Below are 20507 nucleotides of genomic sequence, written 5' to 3'. Positions count from 1 at the left end.
ATCGTCAGAGAATTTGTCAATATAAGTATTGAAAATAATATTGTGATATTGGAAATAATAAATAGAAAGAACCAAAGAACCAACAGATTGAAATTTGACAACTGACATCCATTTGCTAAAGGATAACTACAGATGGCACTACGCCACTTTAGTAGTGGGAGTGCTTCCTATATTTTCTGTCCCTAATCTGTTTAAATTCAGATACTTACTTAAAAACTTTAAATCATATTTAAAGTATACACGATTTGATAAAATCTCAAAGTAAATACTTTAAATACGTTAGTTGAATACCTATCTTAAAGTAAGTCTTTATCTATTACAGCTGTGGACATACAAAGTTTTTTTTCTAAATTGCATATGTGTCCTTCATTAAACCTCTTTAAATGCTTTAGGATGACAACTTTTTTGTCCACAGCTGTATATTGGCGGTAAAACTTTTAAAGGCAATACTGAAAATCTATAGAAACTCATAATACAGTTCAAATGCAAATGCAATGTTCAATTTGATTCATGAATACCATAAAATAATATTACCAATGAAATCTTGATAAATTACAGAAGTCTGGCATTGAAGATATATTTTTTTAACAATTTGATCATGTCAGTTGATTGAGAAATAAAACATAATTATATACATATGTACCTAATGCCAACAATGAATATGGTACCAAAGTAGAAGTAACTCAGGCCTGATTTTTTGTTTTTATTAAAGGATCATATAGTAAATTAGATTACTGATTATTTTTGGTGCATACTTACCCTAACTTTAATCGATTCCAGTGTAATCACTTTTTATTATGATTAGTTTTCTAAATAGCTCAATTAAAATGTAAATTTGTATCTTGTCAAAAGATAAGTGAGTAATTGACTTAGGTCAGATAAAGTTAGTTCAATACTACACTTCATTGTGCAACATTAATTCTGAAAAAAAAAAAAAAAAAAAAAAAACAAATTCAGATTCAGGTTTTAAAAATTGTCATTTATTTTCCAAAGAGTGATAGGTACTTACTTAGAAAAAATGAATCTACGAAGTTGAGCCATTCTTTTACAGATTGTTTAATGGTGAATTGAGCTTACTTTAATGGCAAAGGGAAACAATCCATAGAATTGTGAATTAATAAAAAAAATTCTGGGGTCAAAATTTGTGGATACAGAGTGTGATCTTTTAATTTCAACTAAAACTTATTTTGGCTAAAGCTTTTGAACTATTTATGAAAATTAAAATATTTTTGATATATGCCATGTTACAATGAAAGCCAACAGAATCTTAAAGTCAGGATCCCAAAATCTCAAGATTGTATTAGGAATATTCTCATTCTTTTGTAGCCACAATGAGAAGGTATTCCTGTATATTTTGTGTAGTATATTGAATATACATGAGCCAGCAGCAGAATCCATGCATTTGATTTTGTTATCACACTTTCCTTAACTTTTTAAATAAAAATTAAATTATTTGTTATCTACATTTTTTTTAATTCAAGATCTCGATACGATTTTAGCAATGAGAAAAGCTAGAGCTAATATTCTCGTACATCTGTTAAATATTACTATTCATTCTATAATTTTATAGGATTTAAAAATCCATGTTGTAATGGTAACGTTTTTATCCTGTTGTCATGTTGAAAGTACATAAACGTGTGCCATTTTTATTGCACAAAACACCCACAAATCAAAAATAATATCACGCACTACTGTACGAATTATTTAGCACTGCTCAAATCGAAAATTATACTCAAAACCGTGCAACTACAAAAAAAAAAAGACATACCCATTATCAGTAGTAAACAAACAATATATGTTTTTACAACACAGTGGTAAAAAATTACAATAAATCAGGTTTGTATTATAACGTTTTTAAATCTCAATTTTTAAAAATAATTGCTAATAATTGTTTTATTTGGCAACTTTTATTTAAACGATTTTTGGTAAATCGATTTTTTTTTACGAGAATTCTTGCAAATTAAAAACATTTTCAGGTGAATCGGTGCCAGTGGAAGATCCGAACAAGCCCTTGGACGACCTCGAGCCGGGCTCCCAACGCCAGTATTCCCTCAATGACTTCGAGCTCATCCGAGTCATAGGCCGCGGATCCTACGCCAAAGTACTGATGGTGGAACTCAAGAAGACGAAACGTATATACGCCATGAAGGTGATAAAGAAGGCCCTGGTGACCGACGACGAGGATATAGACTGGGTGCAGACGGAGAAGCACGTCTTCGAGACGGCCTCCAACCACCCCTTCCTGGTCGGTTTACACTCGTGCTTCCAAACTCCGTCTAGACTGTTCTTCGTTATTGAATTTGTCCGCGGGGGCGACCTGATGTTCCACATGCAGAGGCAGAGAAGGCTGCCGGAGGAACACGCCCGGTTCTACGCGGCGGAGATTTCCCTCGCCCTGAACTTCTTGCACTGCAAGGGGATCATATATAGGGACTTGAAGTTGGATAACGTACTGTTGGACCATGAGGGCCACATTAAATTGACTGATTATGGTATGTGCAAAGAGGGTATTAGGCCTGGGGACACTACGTCGACTTTCTGTGGCACTCCTAACTATATCGCCCCGGAGATTTTACGAGGGGAGGATTACGGTTTCTCGGTGGATTGGTGGGCTTTAGGTGAGTTTTTTAAGTTATTTATTTATTTATTCATTGATTTCTAACGAACGGAATCCCTAATTACAGGAGATGCGAAACGAGAGAAATTGATAGAAGATTATTGAAAATAATTAAATTTAATTGAAATATTTTACTTTCACTCATATACAAATACTATTTTTTGAAATCATTAAGGTTTTTTTTTATATTTAAAAATTCTGGCCAAGAAGTTGTCAAAATACGTGAATTATTTTTAAATAGTTAACAAAGGTGTAGTATGATACTGTAATTGTAAAACTGGAATTAGTAAATTTAAATTGTGTATTTTAGGGTGGCCCAAAATAAACGAATATTTTTTTTCATGTCTTGTGAAAATATGTTAGTTTATCATGTTTTAAGAGCCCCCCCAAAACATCAGCTCAAAAAAAATTTTTTTAAGGTCGCTCAAGATTTTAAAAAATTTCCAAAATCATCAAAAATTAAATTTTTTTTCTCGTTATTTTATCATTTTTTAGGTTGAAAAAAATCTCGATTCTGAAAATTTCAAATTGATATTTTAATTTGTAAAGGTCACTCATAATTCTGGAGCTTGGTAGAAAAAGGGCCAATGTATGGACTTTGGTCCTTGAAATACTTTTAAAACATTTGACAAACGATCAGTGTCCACTGCAATGGACATTGGCCCTTTTTCTACAAAGCTCCAGAATTATTTTAACTTTAAAAGTAGTGTACCTAAAATGTTTTCTATCAACCAAAAACTATGCATCGGACAGAAACCATCTTGCACACGATTAAACTACATATTATTATCTGCCATTTTCTGCAAGATGGTTTTTCCAGCTTCAAATTTGACGGAGTTATGAATTTTTGAAAAAAGGTCTATTTTAGAGGTTTTTCCGGATTTTCTATGTAAAAAATGAACCGATCGGATCGCACAAAAAACCATTTTATAGTTTTTTTATTCTCTACAAAAGACCTATTGAGAGTAACACGATTCCATCATTATTTTTCGAGATATTATAAAAAAAAACAAAAAAATTTCATTTTTTGCAGTTTTTGTTGTTTAAAAAAAATTGTTCACAACTTTGCTAGGAAAATCACTTGGGTTTTCGTTTACTAAGTATTTTTCAAAAGATAATACATACATGATATTTGCTGTAATATTTAAGTGTGCCAAAAAATCTCTATTGGTTGGCCTATGAGTAAATTATGAACTTGTAACAGAAAATCGTAGCAGTTAGATTTCTAATACGGACTAAGAATTTCAGAATCTCTACCTACTTGGGAAGTGTAAAAATGTATTCTGTATCTTCTCTATACAAGGTGTTTGGGAAATGTTGGGCAATCTCTCAGTTTTGGGTTGCAAAAATAACGTTACAAATTTAAATATTGCTTTTTATTTGAGCTCACCCTGTAGAGTTATTAGCTCTCAAAGTTGAGAGTTCATCGATTTTTCGTCGTAACTTTTTTATTTCTAATTAAACTTGTATAATTTTTGTGTAAAAGCGATCTATTTGAAACTGTCTCTGCTATTGTATGGAAATTATCAAAAGCTCCTTAGGGGAGTAAGGAACAAGGCGACATGGTTTGTCTTAAACTCCCAGAAAAATTCATAGGCCTATTATTTTAAGTTTTCTGGAGGTTTTTAATATTTTTGTACTTTTTAATGCTGTATTTGCCCTTTAATAGTGTACACAAAGTAATTCTATATGCAATATTTTGTTAGGGTCATAACATGACTTTTTTATATTTAAAGATAAATTATTATACCATTTTATGTCATGAAAATTGGCAATTATCAAGTGAATTATCCAGCAAATCGTTTATAAAGGGTATGAATTACAGAGGCCTTAAATTAGATCCTTGCGGGATACCTTAGACGGGCGTAAATTTTCTATAAATCGTATTAAACATACTTAACTGTACATGATGATTATAATACAGAGTGTGTCAATTTGAAAATTTGGTTTTCAGAATTTATCTTTATTTTCCAAGAGATTGTAATAGGCAACAAATTTTAGGGTAACAGTACGAAGTAAAAAAACAATTTCATATTTGTTTAAAATGAAAGCCCACTCTGTCTTGAGACAGAGAAACGAAACACAATCGCTGGTTTACATTTAATTTGTATATTTTAACTTTTTACAGTTAAACAAATGCCATACATGTATCTCGTACTAACATCAGAGACATATTGTGGGCCCGTGGGGTGGGCGACTCATTGCGTTATGTCCCCATCACAAGTGGACACGTGTGCGGCTAACAAAATTTAGTATACAATATTTCTTTCTCTTTTTATCAACATAATATTCTACAATACTATTATTTACTTTTCTTACTTAATTCTACTTCAGGGAAATTAAAAACTCTTTATTTCAGGTGTTCTCTTGTATGAAATGCTGGCGGGTAGATCGCCTTTCGACATAGCCGGAGCATCGGAAAATCCCGACCAGAACACCGAAGATTATTTATTCCAAGTTATCTTAGAGAAAACGATTCGTATCCCTAGGTCTTTAAGCGTGAAGGCAGCTAATGTCCTTAAAGGATTTTTGAATAAGAATCCTGCCGATAGATTGGGGTGCCACAGTCCGGAGGCCTTCGTCGAGATTACCGGCCATCAGTTCTTCAAAAGCATCGATTGGGATATGGTAAGTTGATATTTGAACTTGAAAAAATTCACTGAACCGGTATACGGGGTGATCTCACCAACAATGCAAATTAAAATTTAAAAAATAATTGTATTTCGTCCCGAAACTAAATTTTAATAATTAATTGATGATGTTTCTGTTATTTCACGCATTTGTATATATTTAAAAAAAAACAACAAATACGCAGGGTGTAACTTAAAATAGGGGTGGTAATACTACGTGTTCCCTAGAATACTAATCTGACATTATTTTATTTTTTTAATTAAATAAATAGCCTTATTTCGTTTTTTAAATTGCAATTAAACTTTTGTCTACACCGTCACTGGGCAGCACCAAGTCAGTTATATAAGCATGCTTATCGATGTTACTTTTTTCTATAGAAACTAATGTAGTGGCAGAGAGCAAAATTGAAATGGAAAATAATTTTATAAAAACATCGCTTTGCGACATGTTACTTTAAAGTCACATACTTATAATTTTTTTTTTCGGTTTTTATGAAATGCCGAACATTAGAATACTTTTTAGGTGTTTTTTTGAAAAATGATTATTTTTTGCATGGTTTATTAAATATTAGCTAAATCGGTGTGTGGATAGATATTGGTTACTATTAATTGTAAGTGAAACTAATTTGTATTTAAAAATAATTTTTTTGTTTTATAAAAAGTACTTAAAAATATACAGGGTGTTTGTAAATACTTGCGAAATATTTTAGAGGATTGTTGCTGGTTAGTTTGTGAAAAAAAGTTTATATCATATGGTCGAAATATGCTTTGTTTACGAGATACAGTGTTTAAATTTTAATTTTTTATTTTTTTCCTCAAAAACGGTGCATCCTGCAAAAATATTGAAGAGACCAATTTCATTTAAAATTGATAGCGGATTTCTAAAAAAATATCAATGGGTGTACCATTTTTTTTATTAAAAAAGTTGTGGGATTCTCGCACAAACGCCACTGGTGCAAGTAGAAATATTCGGATCAGCCAAAAAAAATGCACATTTATGCCTCCAAAGTGTTTTTCGAGTCAATATTTTTAAAACTGAAATAATTAATAAAAATAATAATAAATAAAAAATTCAAATTAAAACACTATATCTCGGAAATGAAGCATACGTTTATATGAACTTTTATTCACGAAATAACTTCGGCAACCACCGCTAAAGTATTTTGCACTTATTTACAAACACCCTGTATAATAAAATTCTTAGTAATCTGATGATTTGAAATGTCTTATAAAATTATTTCAATTTTTTGGTAAAAAAAGTGTGTTGTTTTTGTTGTGCCGTTTTTTGAAGCTCTCTGTTTAGTTTGTGAATCTCAGTGTCAGTGATCTCTGACTTTTGACCTACCTGTATTTTAGGTTAATTACATATGTTAAATATGTTAGTTTATCATGTTTTTAGAGCCGTCTCAAAAAATTGGCTGGAAAAAGATTTTTTTAGAGGTCGCTCGAGATTTTAAAATATTTCCAAAATCGTCAAAAATTGAATTTTTTTTTAATTTTTCTCGTTATTTTATCATTTTCTAGGTTGATGAAAAAAAATCTCGATTCTGAAAATTTCAAATCGATATTTTAATTTCTAAGTCACTCATAATTATTTTGCTTTCGAGTGACCTTTAAAAATAAATATCAATGAACTAATAATTATTTTTATTGAATGAACTAATAATTATTTTTATTGAATTTAATGAACAAAAGAATTACATTTAAACGTTATTTGCGGTAAAAATGTGAGAAAACCTCAATTTTTTTTTTCCTATTTTAATCATGGTTATGAAGTGTCGATAAACGTGACCCTTTAATTTTTTTCAAAAATTTGACTGTTTGAAACAAAGAAACGGTTCGCTAGATCGAGATAAAACTTCATAGGGTTCTTCTGGGTATATCGAACCGTAAAAGTCATGCTTAACATTAGTCATTTCGTGAATATTTCTAATGTTATAGGAAATTTATTCCAGTTTTCGAAACTGTCCTTCAATTTTCTGAAAAAAATTTTCCAAGCCCGTGAAAAAAAAAATTTGTAACATTTTTTTGTCACACTATTTCTTAGAATTGCATGATAACCGTAGCTCCTAAAAATTTTTGACCAAAAGCTCCAAAAACTAGAATCCTGGAGCTTCAAAATGCTTTTTTTTTAATTTCCGATACGACCATTTTTCGCCTAAATACAGTCTGTCAAAAATCATGGAAAAATTTCGGAAATTCTTTTGACCTTTTAATTGTTTGCATTAGTGTATGAAAATTGCAAAAAACAGTTTAAAAACGCGAAGCCAGTTTTTACAACAAAATTGAAAATAACAAACTTATGTGTTTCATCTGTATAAATATTTTCATCTATTTAAAGTTACACCCTGTACAAAAAAAATAGTCAGACGGGAGTTAAAAAACGATTTCTTTTGAGTAATGATTTAAATCGATTGCATAATCAATACATTATATATATTTGCAGCTGGGGAATAGATGTTTATATCCGCCGTTCACTCCAAAAACTAGCAATATTCTAGCCAACTTTGATCCTCTCTTCACAAGAGAACCGTTAATTTTTACAGCTGACGATACGTAAGCAAATTAGATTGCACAAATAATAAGCTATCAGTGTGCTGGTAATATCCGTTGATTAATAATTACTCTGAATAAGTATACTGCTAGTTTATGTTGTAAGTCCAACGATTGATAATGTAGTGCTTAACATTAGAACTGCTTTGTCCTTTCAGCTAGAACAAAAGCAGGTCCCGCCACCGTACAAACCTCGTTTAGACTCGGACAGAGACTTGGCTAATTTCCCTCCAGAATTTACAGACGAGCCTGTGCACCTTACACCCGATGATCCGTAAGTTCTTCTTTACAATAGACATAGATGTTTTCAGTATCTTCAGTTGGCATTGTTATCCGTTTGTATCGGCAGTGGCAGTATGCGTAAAACTAATTGCAAGTATTGAGAACGAAATTTCATCTTTTTATTTTTTTGTTCACATATTCCTTAAGAATGTAACAGAAAAGGAAGAGCACAATGCTTTTATAAAAGTCCAAAAAAAGTGTCATTTCTGCCAGAAAATAATTTTGGAGCGAATTGTATGTTGAGAGAATGTTATCTTGTCGAGAACGAAATGGATCTTGTGTCTTCAAAATTTATATCCAGCATGAGTGCAATTATTGGACAAAACCTTCTGTGTTTTTTCATTTTATTTTCATTGAATTCAAACTGTCGAGTTTGATTCTCAACATTCAAAACCATTTTCTGTAGGATTTTGTTTATTTTGCTAATAAATCTTCATACAAAAGTATTTTACATAATCCACATTTTTAACCAGGCGTTATAGACAGTTTTGTTTTCTTTTCTGTCCTTTATTAGTATTTTAAAAAAAAAACGAGATATAGAGAAATGTTTATGTAGAGAATGAAATGAAGAACAAAAAAAAGTACTATTTCTACATGGTACAAATCTGAGAATGAAATTTCATCCTTTTTTTGTTCATTATTCCTTAAGAATATAATAAGAGAAGAGAGCGATGCTCTTGAACTCTCTTTCGTTCCTGTTTCTGGTCCTTTCACAAGTAAAATACTAAAAGTGTAAAGTGAAAAATAATAACGAAAACAAGAACAGAATAAAGAGTGAGAGAGTGGCTTTCTTGCTGAGTACAAAACTGGGAACGTAATGCTTAGAGGAACAATTTTGCAGAAAATAAAATGATGCAAAACTTTTATTTTGTTTGTGAACGAATATCTGAACATGTAATGGCATTAACTTTCTTGTGTTTTATTCCCTGTTCCGTTCTCATCGTTGGGAGAATATTTGAACCACTTCATAGTTTCGTCTTGTCTTGTTAGAACGTGCTTAATATTTTCATCCACTTTGAATCCTCAAAGTTCATGTTGCATTATTGACCTGAAATTTTCTCTACACACATACACTTAGTTTTGTGTGTTGTAACATTTAAATAATAGATTTCGTTCCTGTTTCTTGTTTTTTCACAAGCCAAACACTAGAAATATCTTTCTTATACTTGAAATGAGATGTAAAGTAATAGAATTATAGAGAACGAAATCAAAAACAGAATAAAAAGTTTCCATAGCATTCCTACTGAGTACAAAACTGGGAACGTAATGTACAGAGAAGCGTATTTATTAAAAGTAAAATGCAGCAAATCCTTTTTTTGTTTGTGAACATATATCTGAATACTTAATGATGTAAATTTTCTTTCATTTCATTTCCAATTCCGTTCTCATCGTTCTCAAGAACATCTCATAGCTCTTTCTCAATTTCGTTCTTTAAAAAATCATGCACAAGTATTTTTGCTCTATTTGAATTCTTAAATTTCATTTTGCATTACTGACTGAGAACAAAATCAGAAACCGGATAAAGAGTTAGTGTAGCGTTCCTATTGAATTTAAAACTGGGATGGTAATGCATAAATGAAAATTTGTGAATGAACATTTGAACATGTACTAGCATTTTGTTCTCTAATCCGTTCTTATCGTTGGAAAAATATTTGATCAACTTCATAGTTCTTCCACTGTCGTTCTTTGTAAAAATGTGTAGTATTTACATACTCTTTGAATCCTCAAACTTCATTTTGCCATACTAACCTGAAATTTGTCCATTTATGTTGTAGAACACACATTATTAGTTTTGTTGTTTCACAAGCAAAGTAGAAGCGGCTTTCGTAAACTAAAAATATAAATTAATGAAATTGTAGAGAACGAAATATCAAAAACTGAACAAAGAGTTAGTGTAGCGTTCCTACTGAGTTCAAAACTGGGAAAGTAATGTATAGACAAGCAGTTTTGTTAAAAATATAATGCTATAAAAGTTTTGTTTGTGAACGAATATCTAAACATGTAATGGCATGAACTTCCTTGCATTTTATTCCAAATTTCGTTCTAATCGTTTGAAGAATATTTTATCCACCTTTTCACACCTCTTCCACAGTTTTGTTTTTTGTACTGACCTGAAATTTGCTCTTCTATATTGTACAACACACATTTTTAGTTTTGTTGTTTTTAACATTTAAATGATGGATTTTGTTCCTGTTTCTTGACTTTTCACAAGCAAATTACTAGAAGTGTCTTTATGAAACTGAAAATGAGACAAAGAGTAATGAAATTATAGAGAACGAAATCAAAAACAGAATAAAAAGTTTCCGTACGATTCCTACTGAGTACAAAACTGAGAACGTAATGTATAGAGAAGCATATTTATTAAAAGTAAAAAGGAGCAAATCCTTTTTTTGTTTGTGAACATATATCTGAATACTTAATGATGTAAATTTTCTTACAATTCATTTCCATTTCCATTCTCATCGTTCTCAATAACATCTCATACCTCTTCCTCAGTTTCGTGCTTTGAAAAACTATGCCAAGTATTTTTTCTGTATTTGAATTCTTAAATTTCATTTTGCATTGCTGACCTGAAATTAGTTTATCTATACTGTACAACACATTTTAGGTTTTGTAAAACACTGGAAGGATTTCTTAAACTTAAAATCAGATGTAAAGTATTTTGAAATTATAGAGAACGAAATCAAAAACTGGATAAAGTTAGTGTAGCGTTCCTATTGAATTCAAAACTGGGAGTGTACTGCATAAAGGAAAATTTTTGCTTAAAGTAAAAGGCGGTAAAACTTTTGTTTTATTCGTGAACGAATATTTGTACATGTAATAGCATTTCGTTCCCTAATTCATTCTTATCGTTGGAAGAATATTTGATCCACTTCTTAGCTTTTCCACAGTTTAATTCTTTGTAAAAACGTGTCTAGTATTTTCATACTCCTTGAATCCTGAAACTTCATTTTGCTATACTGACCTGAAATTTGTTCGTTTATGTTGTACAACACACATTACTTTTTTTTGTTTCACAAGCAAAGTAGAAGCGGCTTTCGTAAACTGAAATTATAAATTAATGGAATTATAGAGAACAAAATCAAAAACAAATAAAGAGTTATTGTAGCGTTCCTACTGAGTACAAAACTGGGAAAGTAATGTTCAAACAAACATTTTTGTTGAAAATAAAATGCTGAAAAACTTTTATTTTGTTTGTGAACGAATATCTGAACATGTAATAGAATGAACTTTCTTGTGTTTCATTCACAATTTCGTTCTCATTGTTTGAAAAATATTTATCCACCTTTTCATACGTCTTCCACAGTTTTGTTTTTTGTACTGACCTGAAACTTACTCATCTATATTGTACTACATGCATTTTTAGTTTTGTTGTGTTTAAATTTAAATGATTTCGTTCCTGTTTCTTGCCCTTTCACAAGCAAAATACTAGAAGTGTCTTTCTGAAACTGAAAATTAGACACAAAGTAATGAAATTATAGAGAACGAAATCAAAAACAGAATAAAGAGTTAGTGTAGCTTTTTCTGCTGAGTACAAAACTAGGAACGTAATGTATACATTGCTCCAAAACCTTTTTCGTAAGTTGTATATTTAATGATGTGAACTTTTTTACATTTAATTTCCAATTCTGTTCTCAGTTCCATTCTTTGTAAAAACATTCCTAATATTTTCGTTCTAATTTGATTCTGAAATTTCGTTCTGCTAAGTATCATTTTTTGAATGAATATTGAAGAAAATCAATTTTTTATTTTGTTTAAATACGTAGTTTATATTCCCCGTGTTTAATATTGAAACGATTCAATTGCCTTAAAACTTTGAATTAATATTAGTACATATTTTTCCAGGCGTGTGATTGAGAAGATCGACCAGAGCGAATTCGAGGGCTTTGAGTACGTGAACCCGCTCCTCATGTCGCTGGAAGACTGCGTGTGACACAACGTTCTCTGCGCCCTACACCCCAACAACTTACCCCCTCCTCCCGTACATCGCTATCCGCCGCCTCTCCTTCCGCCGCCGCCGCCGCCCAACCTCGGCGACTACGACGACAGCTTCCTCCAGGTAGACATGCGTCCCAGCAAATCTATCCTACAAAATATCTTTTGCCTTCCTTTGAACTAGAGATAACGTTGATTTAGGAGATATTTTAACCGATCGGTTATTTTAATCAATGTCTTGTACGATTCTCGGTAGCGTTTCGTCGAGGGGACGCCTCGTTTACGAGGGAGGACGGACTTTTTTTTATTATCATAAGTATTAAAATTAGTAGGTAGATGTTTGGAATTTTTAATCGAGTGATATTTTGTATGGCAGGTACAAGATATTTTTTAAAACAACAACTCTGTTTAGTCCAACGGAGCCGACAGTATTTGAGGCTATGTATTATTGTATTTGTAGCAGCACCATGAGGAATATTCGATTCGCGTTAGGGAATATATGAGCAATACGAGTTAACTAGTACGTTAAGTTGTACTTTACACATTCCGGGCATACTTATTTTCAAGTGTTAACTTGGTTTTGTTGGATGTTTTCGTTTTGGCAGCTGTTTCTCTGATTAGAATTTTTTTTTTGTTGGAGTATGAAATTAGAGTGCTATACTTTTCGATGTTGAAAATACAATTTTCCTCAGACGTCGATGAAAAACATGGAAAAAAATCAGAAAAAGTAATATTTCTGTGTGCGTCGAAGTAATCAGAAAATCATCAATTTCGTAACTAGTTGAGGAATAGAATTTATTAGTTTTCAGTGTTTAAGAGTACTTTTTCTTGATTTCAAACAAAAGAATATACAAAATTCACAAAAAAATGTTAAAACTTGGAAATACTGTGAAAAATATAAAGAACTATCAATATTTTAATATAAAAACTTAAAACAACTATTTATGTTAGAAAAAACTCCAAAATTAATGTAAATATTTTCTTATTTACTCATTTTCAAAATCAAACTCAAAATTTCGAAATTCATGAAATTTCGAGACTGGACTTGAATTTTACTTAACAAAAATTCTTTTTACCAATTTGAACTTTAAATTTCAAGTATAAATGCACAACTTCAGCTATGAGTTTGAAATTTCAAGTTTGAACTGGAAACTACTATGAACTTGAAATATCGGGTTTGAAACATGAAGTTTTTCGTTTGAACTTGAAATTTTGGGTTTTGTACTTGAAATTTAAAGTTCAAAGGAAAAATGTCGAGTATAAACACAAAATTTGGAGTTCTAGTTCGAAATTTCCTGTCCAAACTCAAGTTTTCAAGTAGAAACTAGAAACAGTTTCAAATTCAACATTTATTTTTTAATACTTATTGTATTTGTCAAATTTAAAGTCTCATACAGATTGCATTATTTTGATATAATAAGTTTACTTAAAAATATATACATTTTGTTTTAACCCATCAAATTGCATTCTAAATTTCAAGTTTGAACTTGAAACTTCTACTACGAACTTGAAATATCAGGTTTGAAACATAAAGTTTGGCATTTGAACTTGAAATTTTGGGTTTTGTACTTGAAATTTCAAGTTTAATGCAAAAATGTCGAGTACAAACACAAAATTTGAAGTTCTAATTCGATATTTCCTGTCCAAATTCAAATTTTCGAGTTGAAACTTGAAACGGGTTTCAAATTCAACGTTTATTTTTTAATACCTATTGTATTTGTCAAGTTTAGAGTCTCATTCAGGTTGCATTATTTTGATATAATGAGGTTTACTTACAAATATATAAATTTTGTTTTAATCCACCAAATTGAATTCTAAATTTTGAAATTGAACTCAAAACTTCTATTACGAACTTGAAATATCGGGTTTGAAACTTAAAGTTTGAACTTGAAACTTTGGGTTTTGTACTTGAAATTTCAAGTTTAAACGAAAAATGTCAAGTACAAACACAAAATTTGTAATTTTAGTTCGAAATTTCCGGTCCAAACTCAAGTTTTCGAGTTGAAACTTGAAACAGGTTTCAAATTCAACATATTTTTTAATACTTATTGTATTTGTCAAGTTTAGGGTCTCATTCAGGTTGCATTATTTTGATATAATAAGGTTTACTTTAAAAAATATACATTTTGTTTTAATCCATCAAATCGAATTCTAAATTTCAAGTTTGAAGTCGAAACTTCTACTACGAACTTGAAATATCAGGTTTGGAACATAAAGTTTGGCGTTTGAACTTGAAGTTCAAAGTTTAAACTTCAAATTGGAATTTAAAAATTCGAGTATGAACTTGAAATTTTGAGTTTCCTACTTGGAATTTCAACTTGAAACTCAGAATTTCTTGACCAAACTCAAAATTTTAAGTTCGAACTTGAAATATTGTCCTGTAGATTTGAAATTTGTTTGCAATATTGCTTTGATGTGATGAAGTTTACTTTGCAAAAATTATTCTTTTGCTTATCGAACATTTTACCAAAACGATTATTTTTGTCTGGTGAAACTGTGACAAAATTTTTGATTTTCCGATCACTTTGCCCATCATTCTGTACTTATACATTTCGCGTTTTGTTTCATACTCCAAAATTGTCCATTAACATCAGTTTATCTGAAGAGTGTTCTAAAAAATAACACCAGAAGCGTACAATTTTTCAATCAAGGTATTTTTGCGAGATGTATCCGTTTGTAGCCGTTATCCGTCCTGTAAATTTGTTTTAGTTCGTGGGGTGTCTTGCTTGGCATGGCTCGTTATGTTTGTAAATATAGTTTATACGGGGTGTCAGGAAGTGATCGTACAAAATATTATTCCAAGTAATTTAACTTCTCTATCTTTAAATTATAATTTTATCATAACAATTCATGAATGACATGTAATGTCATAAAAAGCGGAATTGTGAAGATCTAAAGGATTATTTCAAGTTTCCGAACATCCTGTATAAACCGGTTGGTGTGTTCTTATGCAGTATTGTACGATTTTGGTGTTTTTTTCATTAAAACTCCTTTTTGGCGTGAGGCACGAGACATTAATTAATCCATATGAGAAATATTTACTAATTTTTTTTTTTTTTTTAGGCGAACGGTGTATGATTGTATATTTATTTTTTATACCCACAGCCTGGCGTATTTATGATCATTTCACGATTGAAACTAGTTTTTAATCATAAAAATCAGATCAATACAGATAGCAGTTTGAATCTTTCATTTTGAAAAAGTCAAATTTTTTATGGCTCAAATTTTGTTTATTTTTCCAGTTCATTTACCAATTTGAACTCTAAAATTCAAGTATAAACACAAAATACCAAGTATAAATTGTAAAACTTCAATTATGAATTTGAAATTTCAAGTATGAAACACGAAGTTTGGGTTTTGTACTTGAAATTTCAAGTTTGAAATAAAATATGTCAAGTACAGTCACAAAATTTGGAATTTTGGTTTGAAATTCCGAAGTTTACTTAAATATATATATTATATGTTTTAATTCGTCAAATTGGACTCAAAATTTCAAGTTTGAATTAGGAACTTCTACTATGAACTTGAATGGGTGGGTTTGAAACATGAAATTTGGCGTTTCAACTTGAAATTTTGGGTTTTGTACTTGAAATTTCAAGTTTGAAATAAAATATGTCAAGTACAGTCCCAAAATTTGGAATTTTACTTTGAAATTCCAAAGTTTACTTAAGAATATATATTTTATGTTTTAATTCGTTAAATTGAACTCAAAATTTCAAGTTTGAACTAGGAACTTCTACTGTGAACTGAAAAGAGTGGGTGTGAAACTTGAAGTTTGGCATTTGAACTTAAAATTTTGAGTTTTGTACTTGAAATTTCAAGTTCAGAGAAAAAATGTCGAGGACAAACATGAAATTTTTTAATTCAAACTTGAAAGGTTTTATCTAAACTCAAAATTTGGAGTTCAAACTTGAAATTTTTTATGACTTAAATTTTGTTTATTTTCCTAATTCGTTTTCGAGTTCCAACGAAAAGCATCTTACATAAGTGTGTTTTTTTACAAATAGAAATACACATTTCTATATGGGACACACTGTATATCATCTCTTGGGTAAAGTTTATGTTGCATTATGAGTTTTTACATAAAATCATTTTGTTTAAGAGGGCTCTATAGCAAATAGGCAACCGGCAATACATTTTTATGGATTTTATTACACAGTTTGTCTAAATATGAATTAATGCACAAATAACAGACTTTCCTCCATTCTAACGCAGATTTTCTATAAAATGAAGATAGTTTGAAACTTAAATTATTTTTTGTTGTAAAGAACTTTATAATTTGCTGTGTAAATTGAAAATTTCTTTACACCAAAAAGTAATTTGACTTTCAAACTACGTCCATTTTATAAAAAATCTGCGTTAAAATGCGGGGAAGTTTGTTATTTGCGCATTAATTCATATTTAGACAAATAAAATCTATAAATATGTATTGCTGGTTGCCTATTTGCTATAGAGCCCCCTTAATCAAAACGCTGTAATGCAATTCTGTTGCAAAAGCAGTCAGCCAGAAATTTGACACATAAAAAATATAGTGTTGTATAAAGAAGTCAAAAACCATAAAAAAATTTACAGGGTGTTTTTTTCCATGGGAATTAAATTTTTATTTATTTCACACTATTTTTGATATTTTTCATCATGGACTGCTAAGATAAGATTCAAAATGTACTTACTCTAGATTTTTTCAGTCGCTGCCAAATATTACAATTTTTTTAGCGATACACAGCGTGTTCAATAATTTCAATTGCTGTACAAAATTCTGTAATTTTGTGGGTAAATGAACGAAAGTGGAATGTCTGTCGTGAGTTCGTGGAAATACAAGCCATAACCTCAGAAAATGTTGTCTCGCAAATAACTATATCCATGACGCCTCAAGTGTTAAAATTTGCAGTTATATGAAATTATTAGAGAAAATTATGCTTTGATTAAAGTAATAGGGTTTTACTATGCACTCAAATAAAAAAAAGTTAAAAAATCGGTAGCTCTGTATATACTACTTAATGAGAATTGATGAAGAAATATATTGGAATTGGTTATTTATATGAATTTGTTGAATTTGTTTATTATTAAATATTTATATTATAAGTTACATAATTCGTGAGTGAAATGAGTGGGTTTCAGTTGAAAAGCTTCGCGTTGCGGTATTTTTCAGCTGAAATTTCAAGTTTGGTTTTTATTGTATGAAACTAGGGAAATTCTTGTTGTGCGAAGCAACTGACTAATTGAGATTCTGATATTTTTTAGAAAAATAACTACACACATTCGTGAACTATATCTATCTATACAATTGAGAAATTATACTAAAACCTGAAGTTGTTGACTGACGTCAAAAATATAACGGTTTTTAATGGTTACAATTGATGAATTTTGTATTATAGACGAAAATGAGAATGACTATTAGGATAGCAAAGTATGTATCTTGCTTTAATATTTCCAAATTCGTTATTCCATGATAATTAATAAGTACTACATTTTTTTAGAAGTTGAGTATTATTTATCAGTTCGTATTATTTCATAAATATGTATTTGGGAAAGTATTCTTTTTTACACTTATACTTTAGATTAATACAGTTATTACCTATTATTTGTATTCTTTATAATAAAGATCTACTTAAATGTTCAATGTTTACATCTTCAAAGATTTCCCTAAAATCAATAAAAAATAATCGCGGCTTAAGAGGGCGCTAGAACATATAGGCCACCAGCAATACATTTTTATAGATTTTATTACACAGTCTGTCTAAATATGAATTAATGCACAAATTACAGACTTTCCTCCGTTGTAACGCAGATTTTCTATAAAATGAAGTTAGTTTGAAACTCAAATTACTTTTTGTTGTAAAGAAATTTGTAATTTGCATCGTAAATTACAAATATCTTTACACCGAAAAGTAACTTGAGTTTCAAACTAAGTCCATTCTATAGAAAATCTGCGTTAAAATGGGGGACAGTCCGTTATTTGTGCATTAACTCATATTTAGACAAACTGTGTAATAAAATCTATAAAAACGTATTGCTGGTTGCCTATTTGCTGTAGAGCCCTCTTAATGGTTAAATCAGTCCGAAATTGAGTTTTGTACGGGGCATAACAACAAAGTAAGAGTACTGAGACTGATGTTCTGTGGTTTTTGTTATCGACAAAGTTGACATTACGTTAAAGGCCAAAGTATTGGGAGCAGAATAGGTACTCATTTCTCTGAGTCGGGTGAGAACTGTTGTTGTAGTGGCATGTTGAAATGAGTGCCGATATTGTGAATCCTGCCAGCTGCGAGGTGAGAAGCGTAATCCGGTTTCTTGTTACAAAGGAAAAGGCGCCGTTTCAATTTTTTTACGAAATTAAAACTGACAAGTGATGTCGTGACTATAAAGCTAGCAGAACGAATGTTGATGATGAACAAAGAAGTGAGCGTCCCTCATTCGTGTTTCGCCAAATCTCCTGATCTCTTCTGCATGAAATCATTACTGAAACACTTGATTATTGAAAATTGTGTGCTAGGTTGGTATGAAAACAGCTCACGGATCGACACGAAGTCAACAGAATCGCATCTGAACTGGAAGGTGAACAATTCCTTGAATGTAGTGACTGAAGATGAAATTTGCTGCTTTTGAACAGGAGGCACTGTAAATTAACAAATTTCTTTACACTAAAAAGTAACTTGAGTTTCAAACCGAGTCCATTTTATAGAAAATCTGCGTTAAAATGGGGGAAAGACTGTTATTAATTCACATTTAGACAAACTGTGTAATAAAATCTGTAAAAATGTATTGCTGGTTGTCTATTTGCTGTAGAGCCCTCTTGTTAAATCAGTCCGAAATTGAGTTTTGTACGAGGTACATCCACAAAGTAAGAGTACTGAGACACTGATGTTCTGTGGCTTTTGTTATTGACAAAGTTGGCAACACTACATTAAAAGCTAAAATGTTGGGACGGAATGTGAACTCTTTTTTCTATCAGTTGAGAACTGTTGTTGTAGTGGCACGTTGGAATGAGCGTCGCTATTCTGAACCAGCTGCGAGATGAGGAGTGTAATCCGGTTTCTAATGGCAAAGAGATGTTCCAGATTTTTAACGAAATCAAAACTGACGAGTGATGTGAGTATAAAGCTGGCAGAACAAATGTTCATGATGAACAAAGGAATGGGCATCCCTCATTCATGACTGAACGCAGTGTTTCGCCAAATTTCCAGATCTATTCTGCATGAAATCATTACTGAACCACTTTATCGAAAATTGTGTGTGAGGTGAGTACAAAAACAGCTCAGAGATCGACACAAAGTCTACAGGATCGCATCTTCACGGGAATTTTTTGAGCATTCTGAACTGGAAGTGACTGAAGATGAAATGATTACACCCCCGAGACGAAAGGACAATCAATACCGGGTGTCCCGAAATTAATTCAATAAAATTTGGTTACAGATTCTTAGAACAAATTTAGAGGACCCGTATTTTTTCTTTTTACCAAGTGCCCCTCTTTCGGAGTTACAGCCCCTTGAAATCCGCCCCTAAGAATAGTCTTTTTTATATCTCAGAACCCTGTCGTATGAGAATCATTAAATTTGATACACAGGGGTTTTATAACATGTGGAATCTGATGGTGCTACGCTTTTCGGCAGAGAACCCTTTTAAAACACTTTTTTGTGCCAAAAAAACTTATTTGCATATTAGAATTTTTAAAAAATTATTTGTTTGCTAAACTAGAAAGTCATTGAATTTAGAAACTTTTTTGTCCCTTAATATTTTTTTCGAAAAACGCAATGTTTTCAAGAAAAATGGCGAAGGATGATATACATTCGATCACATTTTGTCATTTTTCTCAAAAACCTTGCATTTAAGAAAAAAATACCTAGAGACAAAAAAAGTTTCTATATTCAATGGCTTTCTATAGTGGACTAATAATAATTTTTAAGAAATTCAAATTGCGATAAAAAAATTTTGGGTCCACAAACAAGGGGGCACAGGAAATAGTGTCTTAAGGTGGTACCGTAGCACTGTCAGATTCTGCATGTCAAAACCCCTGTGTACCAAAATTAGTGAATCTCCTACAAGGTTCTGAAGTATAAAAAAAGACTTCCTAGGGGCAGATTTCAGGGGGCTGTAACGCCAAAAGAGGGGCCACTTGGCAAAAATAAAAAATATGTGTCCCCTAAATTTGCCTTAAGAATCTGTGTCCAAATTTTATTGCATCAATTTTGGGACACCCTGTAAGTGAAAACTTTCAACTGTTTTTTTTTTGGCCTGAAAGAAATCATGGTAACTGTTTTAGAACCATAAAGGGATTCTTATCATTGACTTTTTACCTCAGAGGGAAACAATTAATGCTGCACGGTGCTGTGAAATCTTAAAAACACTACACAGGGTGATACAGAACAAAAGGGAGTGTGTGTGTAGCATGAGAATTAAATACACGTCCCCACACAGCCACCGCCACAAAGCAACTCTTGGATTTATTCGATAGGAACATCAACCACCCCGCTCACAACCCTGACTTGGCA

The 20507-nt window shown here is 31.2% G+C and overlaps 1 protein-coding gene across 1 annotated transcript in view; it reads left to right on the top strand.

Moving 5' to 3' along the window:
* Nucleotides 1-12911, top strand: part of LOC108904414 (atypical protein kinase C) — a 179714-nt gene extending 166803 nt beyond the window's left edge. The window contains exons 6-9 of the mRNA XM_018706965.1: nt 1977-2618; nt 4977-5245; nt 7959-8074; nt 11929-12911. Of these exons, the coding sequence (XP_018562481.1) occupies nt 1977-2618; nt 4977-5245; nt 7959-8074; nt 11929-12016 (1115 nt within the window). The 3' untranslated portion in view covers nt 12017-12911. The remainder of the gene's footprint in view (nt 1-1976; nt 2619-4976; nt 5246-7958; nt 8075-11928) is intronic.
* Nucleotides 12912-20507: the final 7596 nt, after the last annotated feature.

Source organism: Anoplophora glabripennis, unplaced genomic scaffold (genome assembly GCF_000390285.2).
Source record: "Anoplophora glabripennis isolate ALB-LARVAE unplaced genomic scaffold, Agla_2.0 scaffold77, whole genome shotgun sequence".
Classification (NCBI taxonomy): Eukaryota; Metazoa; Arthropoda; class Insecta; order Coleoptera; family Cerambycidae; genus Anoplophora; species Anoplophora glabripennis.
This window is presented reverse-complemented; position numbering and strand designations above follow the sequence as displayed.